At 35.8% G+C, this 14,749-nt stretch overlaps 2 protein-coding genes across 4 annotated transcripts; one reads left to right on the top strand and one right to left on the bottom strand.

The window, feature by feature from the left end:
- Positions 1–6,219: 6,219 nt before the first annotated feature.
- Positions 6,220–12,007, top strand: LOC108199653 (uncharacterized). 3 transcript variants are annotated; one of them, XR_010286338.1, is made up of 5 exons: positions 6,220–6,778; positions 8,200–9,139; positions 9,284–9,808; positions 10,020–10,231; positions 10,323–10,463. XR_010286338.1 is itself a non-coding variant. In XM_017367574.2 (5 exons), the coding sequence occupies exons 1-5, from the start codon at positions 6,315–6,317 to the stop codon at positions 11,853–11,855; spliced, it is 2,703 nt and encodes a 900-aa protein (XP_017223063.1). In that variant the 5' UTR covers positions 6,223–6,314; the 3' UTR covers positions 11,856–12,007. The 3 variants fall into 3 exon arrangements, 2 of the variants coding, with proteins under 2 accessions (XP_017223063.1, XP_017223064.1); XM_017367574.2 differs by lacking the exon at positions 10,020–10,231 and adding an exon at positions 11,544–12,007 and having other exon boundaries at positions 6,223–6,778; positions 10,323–10,784; XM_017367575.2 differs by lacking the exon at positions 10,020–10,231 and adding an exon at positions 11,544–12,007 and having other exon boundaries at positions 6,638–6,778; positions 7,981–9,139; positions 10,323–10,784.
- A 703-nt stretch (positions 12,008–12,710) lies between these two features.
- On the bottom strand, positions 12,711–14,513 carry LOC108198227 (glycine-rich cell wall structural protein-like). Its single transcript, XM_064083739.1, has one exon. The coding sequence runs from the start codon at positions 14,511–14,513 to the stop codon at positions 12,711–12,713; it is 1,803 nt and encodes a 600-aa protein (XP_063939809.1).
- Between the last annotated feature and the right edge of the window lie 236 nt (positions 14,514–14,749).

Genomic DNA, 14,749 nt, shown 5'->3' on the forward strand with positions numbered 1-14,749 from the left:
TGATTTTAATTTGTTAGTTAGGGCATATAAATTGGGAGAAAAAAATTACCCGAAGTTTTCATTTTTATTTTAGTTGAATTTTAGACAATAATAATAATAATAGTATAAAGATAAAATAATTAGGTGTTCACACAAATTATATATTTCATTGTAATATTTAAAATATTTATTAGTTGATTAAAAAGATAATGATGATTAAACATATTCTTGTTTAATAAAAACGAAGTATATTAGATGTATTTTTAAGACAAATATTATTCAATTTACAAGTGCTAATAAGGATATATGAGTATGTCACAGAGAAGGGACAAAAAATTATTCATTGAACAAAAATAAAATATACTAATCAAAATTGATATCTAACATGCTTATTTCTTTAATTTATCAGCTATAATATAATTATTCATTTTTAATCGTGTTAATTTGTTAGATATCTACTTATCTATATAATAAGGCAACTAAGGGTAAAAAGTGTCAAGAAAATGGCTGTAAAACGTCTAATATGTCCTTACATATCATATAGTTACAAGAATACCAGCCAAAAATTCATTCAATGCACTAAAATTATTAAATGTTATTGATTACTCTAATTACACATAAAATAATGACATTGATTACGCTTATAATCTTACAGCTTTAATCAATTAACACGAAAAATATTCATGTGTGTTGATTTTTGACTTTTTACTTAAATTTCGCAATCATAATCACTTAATTGATATCCCAAAAATTTCATTTATTTTATACACTTTCAGGTTATTCAATCTTAAACATCGCCAATTTTACGCACTTTCCGGTTGATTCAGTCTTAAACATTAAAAATTATACATTGAGTCCGGATATATCTTAAATATTATCAAAATATTCGAATACAACATACATTTTAAGTACATGAAGACCGGTTATAATAAAAAGAAAATATGAGCATGAGATAAAGGTAGTGATACATTATCCTCTAATCACAATCAAAATATTGAAAATTTTATATGCATTACAAGAATTCTTGTAATATCTTTAAACTTAATTTTGATTTGACAACACGAGCCAATCGTCCAAATATGTTTATGATCCATAATAAATTTTAAAAAATATGGTGATTAATATTATTATTGCTAAATAGTAGATATTATATTTTCACTCGCTTAAACAAAGGAATCAAACTTACATATTTTATAAAAAAACAGATAAATAATACGCATGTTCCAAATAAGATAATTATACAAAAATATGATTTAAAATACAATATAAATTAGCGCCCCGTACCTTGCACGGGTTTTTATGCTAGTTTTTTATTATTTATTTGTTGGATATTATCTCTCAAAAGAAAATATAGTTTGGAACTAGTTTTAGATTTGTTTACTATGAATATTTATCTAATTGAAGATTTAACGTCATGTTATTTATAGTGAGTACAAATTATGTATATAATATTTTAATACTTTTAAAATACATAGGGTGAGGTATGTGAAGTATAACAAAGAGATGTTAGTTAAAAATAAAATTTATAATAAAAAATAACATCAATAAAATTCAATAATACATGATCATCTTATATATTGACCGGGTAAAACTTTAATCTAAACCACTCAAGTCGGATTTTTATATTTCAAAAATTTGATTTAAGTATTAACAGATAGATCGAAAGTAAGTTCCAAGGTCTCTCGATTCGATTCTCACTTATATCAAATTCATGTATCGAACAGATACTATGACTATAAAATAGTTTGATCAGAAAAAACAATAATAAAATATACTGATGTGTGAACAAAAATCAAAAGCAGATCTAGAGGTTATACTCTCTTTGTTTTTTTACATGTCACTTTTGACTTGGACACGTATCTTTAAGTTGGTTTACCGGCTAGTAAAAATTATTATTTTTAATTGATTTTTTTTGTAAATTAAAATTTTGATTATATATTTTTATTCAAAAAAAATATTTCAAAAACAATACTTTCAACTACCCGATCAAAGCACTTAAAATTGTGTGCCAAAAAGTCAAACATCATATATCAAAAACAGAGAGTAATTGATAATAGGGTTAATTTGATACATTAAGCCCACTTCAATGACCAACTAGATAATTAACCCATTGATAATATCATAGTTTTTTTTTATAATGAGAATGAATCTCAATGAATACGATTCGGCAATTCACCGTGATAATTCTTTCATTCAAGAAAACTTATCATCTAACCGTCGGACATGCAAGATGATCGGAGAAATTTAGACAATAAAACTTTAATGTCTGAAAAGAAAAACCAGTCTTCTTCCAAGCATCCTGAAAATATAAACAAAAGAAAAATAAAAGATAATATATCCAATAATTAAGCCAACAAGGTGGCACAAAATTGCAGCCAACAAGGTGACACATAATTGTCTCTTACAAGCCAAAAATATGCCATCAATCATGGCTCTCCCATAAATGGTACAAAATTAACCATCAATAAGGCACAATTAACATAATAACTGAATAAATGAAAATAAAGACATATACAAAAATTTCAAAAAATTCCCATAACACAAAAGAATCAGCTATAATGGATAAAGGAGATACTAAATAAGGAAATTAAAACTATTATACAAAGTTCAAAAATCTATGCAAAACATTAATCAACATAGTTAATATAACAATTACTATAAAGGGTAATTTCAAAATTTAAAAAGTTAAAAATAGCCAAACACTAATTAAAGAAAAATTGCATGAAACAATTTGCTTATATTACAACCAAAATAATTAAAGAAATTAAATGCAGATAATCAAAATCAAAAAATTAAATACAAAACTACAAAACTGAAATCGTAAATTAAGCCATAATTTTAGTCAAGAAAATCACAACCGCGAACCACCGCAGAACCACTGTAGAACCACCATCATCTAACCGATATCTAAAAATTTATAATAAACAACATGTTAACACCAAATCTGTCGTAGTGGCATAGAGTACAATCTTACGCAAACAAATAACAAACTGCAATGAATATATTTATAAAGTAAAGACATTAAAATCTGATGCAAAATCTAAATTACCAACAGATCATATAAACAAGTAAGATGGTGAATTTAGAAAAAGTGCACCTTAATTTTGTGGAGTATATTCACACAAAAAGAGTCGTCTTCAAATTTTGATCGGTCCTTTAAAAATGTCCTTTTTTTTTCCGTAAATTTGACCCGGTTTGATGTATAGAGAAACGCAAACTCCGCTCCCTTGGCAATCCTTGATTCGGTCGAATGATTTTGGCAGGGGTTTGGAATTGCCAGATCGTTCTGTTTTGATTGGTGACTTTTTAGTATCTCATATCGCTGTTTTTAACCTTTGTATTGATAATATCATAATTGTTTCCAATAAAAGTGTAGTTTTTGTAATTTTACCGTTAACTAGCATAAAAGCCCGTGCGAGGCACGGGTCTCTAGTTTTTGCTGTGTTTTCTAGTTTTTGCCGTGTTTTAAATAATATTCATGTGTCATCATATTATTTTAGTACGGGGCTTGAGTTTGTATTGTGTTTTAAATAATATTCATGTGTCATCATATTGTTTCGAGCGTAACTATTACATTTTATTTTTTGACAAAATATGCAAAAATGAAAAATGTAATATTTGCAACCAAATAGCATTAATAGTAATAATAAGTACTATTCCCTCCGTCCCATTTTATATGACTCTTATTCTTTTTTGGGACGTCTCTAAAATAATGAACTTATTGTACTTACTATTTTTCAACACAATTTTTCACTATTACACCCACTACATCTCTATTTTATACTCTTTTTTTTATTAAATAAACACTATTACACTCACTACTTACCTACACTATCCCAAATCTATTATTAAATTTTGATATGTTCCACCACTTTACCCACTTTTCAACTAAATTTACTCTTTTTTTACTACATTTTTCTTAATCCCCGTGAAAATCAAATAAGGTCACCTAAAATGGGACGAAGGGAGTATATTTTTAAAAAAAATTATGGATCAAAAACTACATTTGAACTGGTATTTCTGTATTCAAATTCGTTAGGATATAGAGACCATTATCATATTATCTATGTTCAAAATTATATTCGAAATTAATACTGAAACTTTTAGATTTTAAATAAATTATACCTCATTAAAAGTATCTGTAATTTATTGTTGAAATTATTAAATTATTTCATCTAATATACCATGATTTTGATGAAAACTTGTTCTTGATACATGAATTACGATATCCTAAATCATGATTAAATGAAGATGTGTGGTCCGCGTTGTCTTACATTTATTTCTACTTTTTTGAGCATACGTTTGCATAATTGTTAAAGTGATACATGATGGAGCAGATCATCAACACATTCTTTTAGCATATGTTGCACACATTTTGTATAAATATAAATTAAAACATATGTTGTATGTAAAAAGACACATACCTAATTTTATTATAAAAGCATCAATTGAACCACTAACCGTATAATTGCACCCCCAAAAATTTCTGACACATTTGATGTGTGTGTAGTTACTTTTTTAGCTTTGTGCAAACTCACATTTTTAAATATTTTGATACTCGTATTTATTAGGAGTCACAATGTAGCATATCATGGTCAATTGTTAAAGATCAAGTCATATATTCGATATTTTAAATTACTAAAGAACTATTCTTGTTCCAGTCCCGTTTAATCAGATATTAGTTTTCACGGTATCGTGTCAGATTATCCGGTTCAGAATTAATTATATTTTATTAGTTCAATTTGTAAATGATTAATTTAGTTGTAGTTTGAATCATTTTATTCAACTGGTATGTTATATATTGAATGATGGCATATTAAAAATTATAGTTTTAAGACTTTAATATATTTAACTTATTTCTCTGTGTTGTTTTATTTAACCAAGTACAATTTATAACTCAATTCTTTTTTTTTTTTGAATAAAAGCACTTGCATAAATTAAACATCATCACTTAAAAGGTTACAGATAAACTCAGGAGCGATGTCTATCCACTCCATATGATCTGTCATAGAACAAGCGGCTTGTGCTAGCACATGAGCTACTTTATTCGCAGATCGACGCTCAAAAACAACTACCACTTCATGAAAGTGATTAAGAATATCCACACAATCTTCTTTTAGTAGTTCTCGTAAACGCGTTTTAACTAAAATAATAACTTATCTCAAATAAATAAGATATTGAAACGAATATAAATACAAAAGTTTTAAAGTATGTGGTTAATGCTTTTGAATAACAAACCAATTGTTTGTGTAGTTCAAGTGGTTTCAGTGAAGCATTTGTATCAGTGAGGTCTCAAGTTCGAGTCTTATAAATAACATCTTTTTATATATATGAGAAGAGGTTAGGTTCGGAGTTAGGCTCAGGTTTGGAGCTAGGTAATTTATTCCCTCAGGAGGGAGGCTTGACATGAAGCTGTTGGGCTATTATATATACTAGCCTTTAACCGTGCAAAGCACGGGCGCTTATATAACTCGTAATTTATTAATTATAATTTAAATCTTAACACCATTTTATTAGTATTTTAGTATTAATAATTTGGATTTTAGTTAAATTATATTAACCACTGATTATATCTTCTAACGAAAATTTAACTTTCACAATTTATTATCTATCTATAATTATTTTCTGATATTAATATGTGATAGTTTATTATTCAATTAATTTTAAATCAAAATTTTCATATTTCATATATCTTCATATTTTACGTAATGGTTCGTGTTTGTAATGAAATAGAACACGTCAGAGTTAAATTTCGAGTAGAATACGTTATGATTAAAAAGTAGCGTCTCTAATTATTTATATGTATTTTAGACAAAAGATATTCAAAATTGTATATTTATAATTAGTTATACATTTATCTATAAATTTTTTTTAATATTAATATATGTTATTAACAGTAGTTTCATCTTTTTCAACTAATTATAAACTATATTTAAAAAGATATTAATATACATAAGGAGTGTTTTTAGTATATGAAACTGTTTAATAGCTATCTACATGTTGTAGACTTTTAGTTTTAGAGGAGAGTACCAAACCAAAATTTTGTACGACTACAAATTATACCTATGTTGGCTTTTTATAGTATAGTATAGAATAGCTATCTACATGTTGTAGACTTTTAGTTTTAGAGGAGAGTACCAAACCAAAATTTTGTACGACTACAAATTATACCTATGTTGGCTTTTTATAGTATAGTATAGATATAAGTAGATACAAGTAGATAAGTAGATGGCTTAATGCTCAAAACATTTTACAAATATGAAAACGTACAAAGCAGTAAACCTTCCCTCCAACTTAAATTTCAGATAAGGCTGTCTTCAAGCCTGAAGCTCTTGATGGAGCTCCACGCCCCTCTCATTTCCACCGTCCGATCACCTCCCTTTCTTCTCCACCGTCGATTTCCTCACCGCTTCGCAATCTCCCTCTGCTCAACTCCGCGAGTCACCCTCGCCGACTCGCTCCAGAAAGAGACCTTACAAACCCTAGAATGGCCTTCAATTTGTCGCCAGCTCGCCGCCTTCACTTCAACTCCTATGGGCCTACACGCCGCTCGGAACGCGAATATTCCGATCGGCCGGAGCTCCGGCGAGAGCCGGAAGTTGCTTGATCAGACGGCTGCGGCGTTGGCGATTCCGGTGCCGTTGGATTTTTCGGGAATTGAGGACGTGACGGGGATTGTTGATGTTTCTGTGTCCGGGGAGTTGCTTTCGATTCGAGAGATTTGTACGGTGAGGAGGACTTTGAAGGCGGCCAGAGAGTTGTTTGAACAATTGCAGAACATTTCGTCGAATCATGAAAGGTATAGAATTTTTCTGATGTTCTATAAAATGATTCTCGATATCACATATTGTTCATATTGGATTGATTAATGTTGTCGATCAATTAGGAGGCTATAATTGGTAGAGGTTTTGCTGTTCAAGTAAATATGCATTGGGTAATGCTTGTTTGCTTGTATTTGATTGTTTATTACTATGATTTATATTTGAGTTTAGATTTTGGATCATCGAATATTTAATAAATTATGATTATGATTACCTTTTGAAGCATTTACAAATTTCTGATTTCTTGGACATTTGTTTATGATATTTCACGAAATTTGGTTATGTTCTATTCTAGCATGAGGGTTTAGTACTAAATGAGTAAAGTGTCATTTATTAAGTAGCTTGTGGATGGTTATGCTTGCTATAGCAAGATAATGGATATAAACATACTGAAACAAATCTGACTACATTAATTGAAAGTTTAGAAGGTAGACCAGTCAATGGTGTCGTGTACTTTCGTGTTATGTATTTTTGTGTTTCGTGTACTTGAAGGTGAAACCCATACCCAACCATTTGGGATTCGTTTACCTAATCTCAAACCCATATCCGTTTCGAAACGTGTCATGTACATTTAATATAAATATAATAATAAAATTTAATTAAAATATATTTTAAAATTACATATTTTATGAAATATATATTAAATCTTTATATTTGTATACAACTGTGTACAAATTTGTACATGTATATCTATTATATATATATATATATATATATATATATATATTTGCATGAAAATATACATATTTATTTAAAAATATATTTATATCGTGTACTTTCGTGTTCGTGTACCAAAATTTTGAAACCCAAACAGCTGACTTTTCGTGTCGTGTACCAAATTGCCGGGTCTATTAGAAGGCCTGAGCACGCCCTTATATGTGGATGGACATAATCACTGTGGTTACTCCATTCATAAGTCGTGGATATTCCCTTCTGTTGAATTTTTTTTTTAAATTTAGTGAAGGCCCTAAGGTGTTCAATTAGGTTGAAGTATCATATTCCATTCTCGTACTCTAGAGGAGCTTAATGTGGTTCATAACCCAAGAATTGAGGCAACTCTAAAAATGATTTAACAAAAGGCTCACTCATAAATTATAAAGCTTGATGTAAGTAGGAACTGTTTGAAGTGTTTTGCATTATGAGATGCACCTCTAAGCAGGTCTTCAAATTTGCTTTGCAGTTTACACGAAATGGTGAAGCTTATGTCATTGAATTGATGGATTCTCATGTTCTCAGCAATGAAAAATAAATTGTTATTGACGGATTCTTTTATGTTGGAGTGAAGTGCTAGTGTTTTCTTAAAATCGAATAACTGAACTCTGAAGCTGCTGCTTTAAAGAGCCATTTATTATACAAAAGAGAAGTCTCACTGCATCGCGTTTCTGTATTACTCGAACAGGTACACCCCTGTGCTTGAAATACTCCAAAAGTGCGACTTCCTCATGGAATTGGAGCAAAAGATAAATTTCTGCATAGACTGTAAGTTCTCGGTCATTCTAGATAGAGCAAGTGAAGAACTAGAGATCATTAGATCAGAAAGAAAGGGTAATATGGAAAATCTAGAATCTCTGCTGAAGCAAGTATCATCTCAAATTTTTCAGGCTGGAGGTATAGACAGGCCACTGGTAACGACACGCCGTTCCAGAATGTGTGTGGGCGTCAGGGCTTCCCACAGAAATTTGCTGCCGGGTGGTGTACTTCTCAACGTAAGCAGCTCTGGAGCTACATACTTTATGGAACCGAAAGAGGCAGTTGAGTTGAACAACATGGAAGTCAGGCTTTCAAATCATGAAAAGGCTGAGGAAAAAGCTATTTTCAGTATGCTGACATCACAAATTGCAGAATCAAAGACAGAGATCAAGTATTTGTTGGATAGAATTTTGGAAATCGATTTTGCTGTGGCAAGAGCTTCTCATGCTCGGTGGTTAAGTGCAGTCCGTCCAAATTTAGTATCAAAGCCTTCGAAATGTATTGAATCTGGTGGAGTTGACTACCTTTCAGTGAACATTGAAGGTATTCAACACCCTTTGCTTCTTGAGGCCTCTTTTAGAGCTTCATCAGATTTTGTAGAATCCAATTCTTCACATTCTAGGAATGGGACAATGAACTCTGAACTACTTCCTGGTCCTTATGATTTTCCTGTGCCTATTGACATCAAGATTAAATGTGGTACAAGAGTGATTGTAATTTCAGGGCCAAACACTGGTGGCAAAACTGCATCATTAAAAACTTTAGGCCTGGCATCTATTATGATGAAAGCTGGCATGTATTTACCTGCTAAAAAAAATCCATCACTCCTGTGGTTTGATCTTATTCTTGCTGATATCGGAGATCACCAGGTAGTACATTATTCCCACACTTCACTATTCTCATATATATGTGTGTGTGTGTGTGTGTGTGTGTGTTTTCCCTTCCCTTTTTACTCTTTGTTTAATATTGTGGTACAAACTTTAAAGCTGGTTATAATGTACTATCCTATCTAGTCTCTGGAACAAAGTCTATCAACATTTAGCGGTCACCTTTCATGGCTTTGGAAGATTTTGGAAGTGGTTTCTGAAGATTCACTGATTCTTATTGATGAAATCGGGAGCGGGACAGATCCTTCAGAAGGTGTTGCTCTTTCTACCAGTATACTGCAATATCTGAAGGACAGAGTCAGTTTAGCCGTAGTGACAACACACTATGCCGATCTGTCACTTATGAAGGAGACTGATTCACGGTTCGAGAATGCAGCAATGGAGTTTTCGTTGGAGACTCTACAACCAACATATCGTGTAATTTGGGGAAGCACAGGTGAATCTAATGCTCTGCGCATTGCTGAATCAATCGGCTTTGATGCAGAGATAATTAGCTGTGCACATGCATGGGTACAGAGGTTGATGCCAGATAAGATGCAGAAGCGGAAAGGGTTGCTTTATCAGTCACTAATGGAAGAGAGAAGCAGATTGGAAGCTCAGGCAGGAAGGGCTGCATCTCTTTATAGAGACGTCATGCATCTATACAATGAGGTATGTTCATAAAGGTGATTACAACATGTCCTGAACAAATATTCATGCTTACTATCTAGCATATCGTTTAAATATATGTGCAGCTAACCGCCTCTTGGTCCAATGTATGTCCCTTGCTCCCTTTACAGTATCGAGGGTTTGAACCTTGTCAAAATTAGGCGGGTGCGGATGCGTGTGTGTTTTTAATGATCAATATTTTTTTCCGCTGTAGGGGTTACATATGCACCAAGCCACCAACATAATGCAAGCCTTTTTCTTAGTCCTTTGATTGGGGTTTAAGTATCTAACTATCTGTATCCTACTTTTGGCTGAGAAGGTGGAATGTCACTGCATGATCCTTGAATGAGAGGCTCTTGGTTTTATATTTCTATGAATCATAAATACTTGAATTTGTTCATCAATGCAACATTGGAGGCTTGCTAGGTTTCTCCTGGCTATATTTATAGTAACTGAGGACTGCTTGTACTTGTCCTGTTACTTTTTTAACTAATCGTTATTTTTTATTGCTATGAAGATTCAAGAGGAGGCAGTAGATCTTGCTCAACGCGAGGAACTTATTAAGGCTACTGAGACCCAACTGATCCGGATAGAGATTAGATCTGGAATTTCCCAAATAGAAGATATAGTAAATGAATTTGAAAAACAGCTCAGGAATGCTCGTACTGATGAGTTTAACTCACTGCTTAAACAATCAGAATCTGCAGTTGCATCTGTTGTTGAAGCTTACCGCAGGACTAAAGTTTTCCCTATTGGAGGAACACCTGCCAGTTCATATATGCCACAGATAGGAGAGAAAGTTAATGTGAAGGGATTGGGATATAAGTTTGCCACCGTAGTTGAAGTAGATGAAGATGATGGAACAGTCCTGGTTCAATGTGGTAAGATGAAGGTCCGTGTGGATATTAGCAGTATATGCCTACCCCCTCCAAGTGTTAAAGATGCTACAAGAAATTCTGCACCGCACATGAAAAAGACGGTATGTCAAAATGGGGCTATAAATTCTTATATGTTTCTTGCCATTTTCTGTTGCATTGATATTGATCTTTAGTGTATGAACTGAAAATAACAGCCTGACCAACATATATACATTGAACTTTGAAAGTTTTGACGAGTGTTCCTTTCTATATGTAAATACATACTTATTTGTTAAGATTGACTGATGTCAGTGATGATTACGATAATTATTTGATGTCAGTGATTGGCTGAGTGTTCCTTTCTATATATCAGTGATGTCAGCGATTGGCTGATGTAAATTAAAATAGAAAAACTGATTATTAATAATTTTTTATAAATAAGTAAAATGAACATTAAATAGATGAAGAATTAATTTTATAAGAAAGAGTTGGCTAGGGTACAGGATAAAAGAAATGATGCAGGGCATCGAACTTGTGTCAATTGCCAGCATGCCAAGTGATTATTCCACGAAATAAAGCAAACACAAATTAATGAACAATAAACTGGTCTTGTAATACTACCCAATCAAGCCCTGGTTGGCTCATGGTTGCCAGTCATTAAATTTTATTATCTATATTATTATGATATACGGAATATCATTTTAAATTATAAGTAGTTGTTTCAATTTGGACAAGAGCAATCTGAGATCACGATATCTCAGATTAAAATGTATTCATAAGTTTGTCTATCCTTATTTCAAACATATATTAGCAAGCATGCAATTGAGATGGAACCAAATATTGGATAAGCTGATGACAATTATTTTATCTCGACACTGCAGGGTCAGCGAAGCAGAAGCTCAAGAAATTTTCCAAAGGACAATAGTGATGAGGTAGTTTCTTATGGACCAGTGATACAGACATCTAAAAATACTGTTGACTTGCGGGGAATGCGGGTGGATGAAGCATCTCGCCAACTTAAGTTGGCAATTGGTGCAACAGGGTCTAATTCAATTCTCTTTATCATACATGGTATGGGCACTGGGGTTATCAAGGAGTGCACACTTGAAATATTGGGAAAACATCCCCGCGTTGAAAAGTTTGAACAGGAGAGTCCGATGAATTATGGTTGTACTGTTGCTCACATAAAATGACTGTTTAATATATTGTATGATAGTATACAAACTTTGTATTTAAACATGTACAAAGTTTTGTTTTGTCTCATTTATCCAGCTGATAGTTGAGTACCAAGACTATGATGGCTGTAGTGCTAAATTAATAGCAAATTCACTGTTGAATCTGGGCATTCCTCTAGTGTGGAGGCCAAATGTAAAATTTGGGAAATTGTTTAGGTTTTACTGTCACGGAGATTGGACTGACTATATTTCAGTTAGGATGTGGCAATTATATGACTGTCACATAAGATGAAACTTGTACACTTTTAAGGTACCACAATTGTTTTTTTTTTTTTTCCCGTTATGATAATTTAAATTTGACTGCATTTAACTTATGTCAGGAATGATGTGGGTTAAGCTCGTATTATTCTTTAATATTCGAATTCTTGAGTACTGTGATTTTGTTTGAACTACAGGAATCAGGTCAATCTGTAGCGGAAGATATCTTTTGCATCTTCTGGATGCTTAAACAACACTTCTCACCAATGATGACCAGTGGACTTTGTCACAGGTGTGAATGTTGATGAAGAATGGGATACTGATTACAAGAAATGACAGAAGTAGCTGGCTAAGAGGTTTGTATCTCAAATTAAGAATCAATTTTGCCATAAGTCCAAAAGAAAGGTCTGCTGTAAATCTTTGTATCATATGAGACTTGTGTTGCTATGAATAAAGATCTTCTGCACATTGACAAGCTAATTAGTGACCCAAAACTAAACTAATAGTGTGTACAAGTTAAACTGGTCAGGAAGATGGAGAGATTGGCATATCTAATTACTTTGTGGCGCTATAGCTGGAATCCCTATATGTATATTGTCATTTTCATATCTCCGATTATGGTTTATGGGAAGGTAGTGCATTTGTTCTTATTCTGTGAGAAGCATCCTTGATAGTATGTGTATCTTCAACCAAATTAGCATATCCTGGAGGAGAATTGATTTTTGGAGGTGGTGGTTTCCACCACCAATAAAAGGGAAACCTTGGGAACATGGGAAATGGGAACTTATTAGTTGGTGGAATAACACCCCCACCTCCTCCGCCAGCTCCTCTTGCGCCGCCGCCACCACTAAATCCGCCTCCCCCGCTCCCACTGCCGCCGCCGTCACTCCCAACTCCACCTCCCCCTCCGCGGCCGCCTCCACCACCCCCAAGTCCACCGCCGCCGCCGCCACCAAGTCCACCTCCACCGCCGTCTCCGCCTCCGACTCCACCTCCCTCACTGCTACCACGAAATCCACCTTCCACGCCGCCTACACCTCCAAATCCGCCTTCACCACCTCGGCCACCGCCATCTCCTCCACCCCCAAATCCACCTCCTACACTGCTTGCACCTCCAAATCCACCTTCGCCGCCACCTCCTCCACCCCCAAATTCACCTTCGCCGCCGCCACCTCCACCTCCACCTCCGCCCCCAAATCCACCCGCACCGCCTCCACCCCCACCTCCGCCGCCCCCCCCAAATCCACCCGCACCTCCTCCACCGCCTCCACCCCCACCTCCGCCGCCTACACCTCCAAATCCGCCTTCGCCACCTCCTCCACTGAGTCCACCTCCCACACTGCTTGCACCTCCAAATCCACCTTCGCCGCCACCTCCTCCACCGTCGCTGTTGCCGCCACCTCCGCCGCCGCCATCTGCGCCACCCCCAAATCCACCTCCAACAGTGCTTGCACCTCCAAATCCACCTTCGCCGCCACTTCCTCCACCTCCGCCGCCGCCACCTCGTCCACCCCCAAATCCACCTCCCTCGCCGCCTCCGCCCCCGCCCCCAAATCCACCTGCACCTCCTCCACCACCTCCGCCCCCAAATCCACCCGCACCTCCTCCACCGCCTCCACCCCCACCTCCGCCGCCTACACCTCCTCCACCGAGTCCACCTCCCACACTGCTTGCACCTCCAAATCCACCTTCGCCGCCACCTCCTCCACCTCCGCCGCCGCCACCTCCTCCACCCCCAAATTTACCTCCCCCGCCACCCCCGCCCCCGCCCCCGCCCCCGCCCCCAAATCCACCTGCACCTCCTCCACCCCCACCTCCGCCGCCACCCCCAAATCCACCCGCACCTCCTCCACCGCCTCCACCTCCGCCGCCGCCCCAGCCCCCGCCCCCAACCCCAAATCCACCCGCACCTCCTCCGCCGCCTCCACCGCCACCCCCAAATCCACCTCCCCCGCCTCCCCCTCCGCCTCCACCTCCACCCCCACCTCCAAATCCACCCGCACCTCCCCCCCCACCCCCACCCCCACCCCCACCCCCACCCCCACCGCCGCCCCCGCCTCCGCCTCTGCCGCCTCCACCCCAATATCCACCTCGGCCTCTACCCCCAAATTCCCCTCCCCAACCAACTTCATAACCACAACCAACATTGCAACTACCCAACTTCACTGCAGCCATCTCATCAGGTGGATGAGATAAGCTATATGCATATTCTTCATGAACTGTCACTGCATGCTCAGCCTTAGGGGATAGAGGTGGAACACTATGTCCCTCTCTTCCATTATTTTGCTTAGTGTTATCATAAGAACTTGAAAAAGGTATGGAAAGTAGTATAGAAATCCCCCGTTTGCGTGTATCAGCTAGGCTAATCTGTAAAGTCATCCATAGAACAACTAAAAATGCCCATCTTTTTCTTGCCATTAGATTCTTGTCAGGAGGCCATAAAGAGCAATCATGTAAAATTCAACTATGCACCGCCCCCGGAACTATTTCAGTATTTCGTAAAGAATGTATCAAAGGTCCTAGAAGAGATGGTGATTTAGAGCTTTAAGCAGATATAATATCCCATATAAGCAGATACAATATCCCATTTATATGCAACACACCTATACATATATGTACGTATGCACTCCGACATTGAAATGTTGTAGGAACAT

The sequence above is a fragment of the Daucus carota genome, chromosome 8, assembly GCF_001625215.2.
Source record: "Daucus carota subsp. sativus chromosome 8, DH1 v3.0, whole genome shotgun sequence".
NCBI lineage: Eukaryota > Viridiplantae > Streptophyta > Magnoliopsida > Apiales > Apiaceae > Daucus > Daucus carota.

Excerpts from the sequence above, each read along its gene's own strand:
- LOC108199653 (XM_017367574.2), top strand. The coding sequence starts at position 6,315 with ATGGAGCTCCACGCCCCTCTCATTTCCACCGTCCGATCACCTCCCTTT. Across the intron at positions 9,140-9,283 it reads CTGATATCGGAGATCACCAG|TCTCTGGAACAAAGTCTATC; the intron begins GTAGTACATTAT and ends TATCCTATCTAG. Across the intron at positions 10,785-11,543 it reads CACCGCACATGAAAAAGACG|GGTCAGCGAAGCAGAAGCTC; the intron begins GTATGTCAAAAT and ends TCGACACTGCAG.
- LOC108198227 (XM_064083739.1), bottom strand. The coding sequence starts at position 14,513 with ATGGCAAGAAAAAGATGGGCATTTTTAGTTGTTCTATGGATGACTTTA.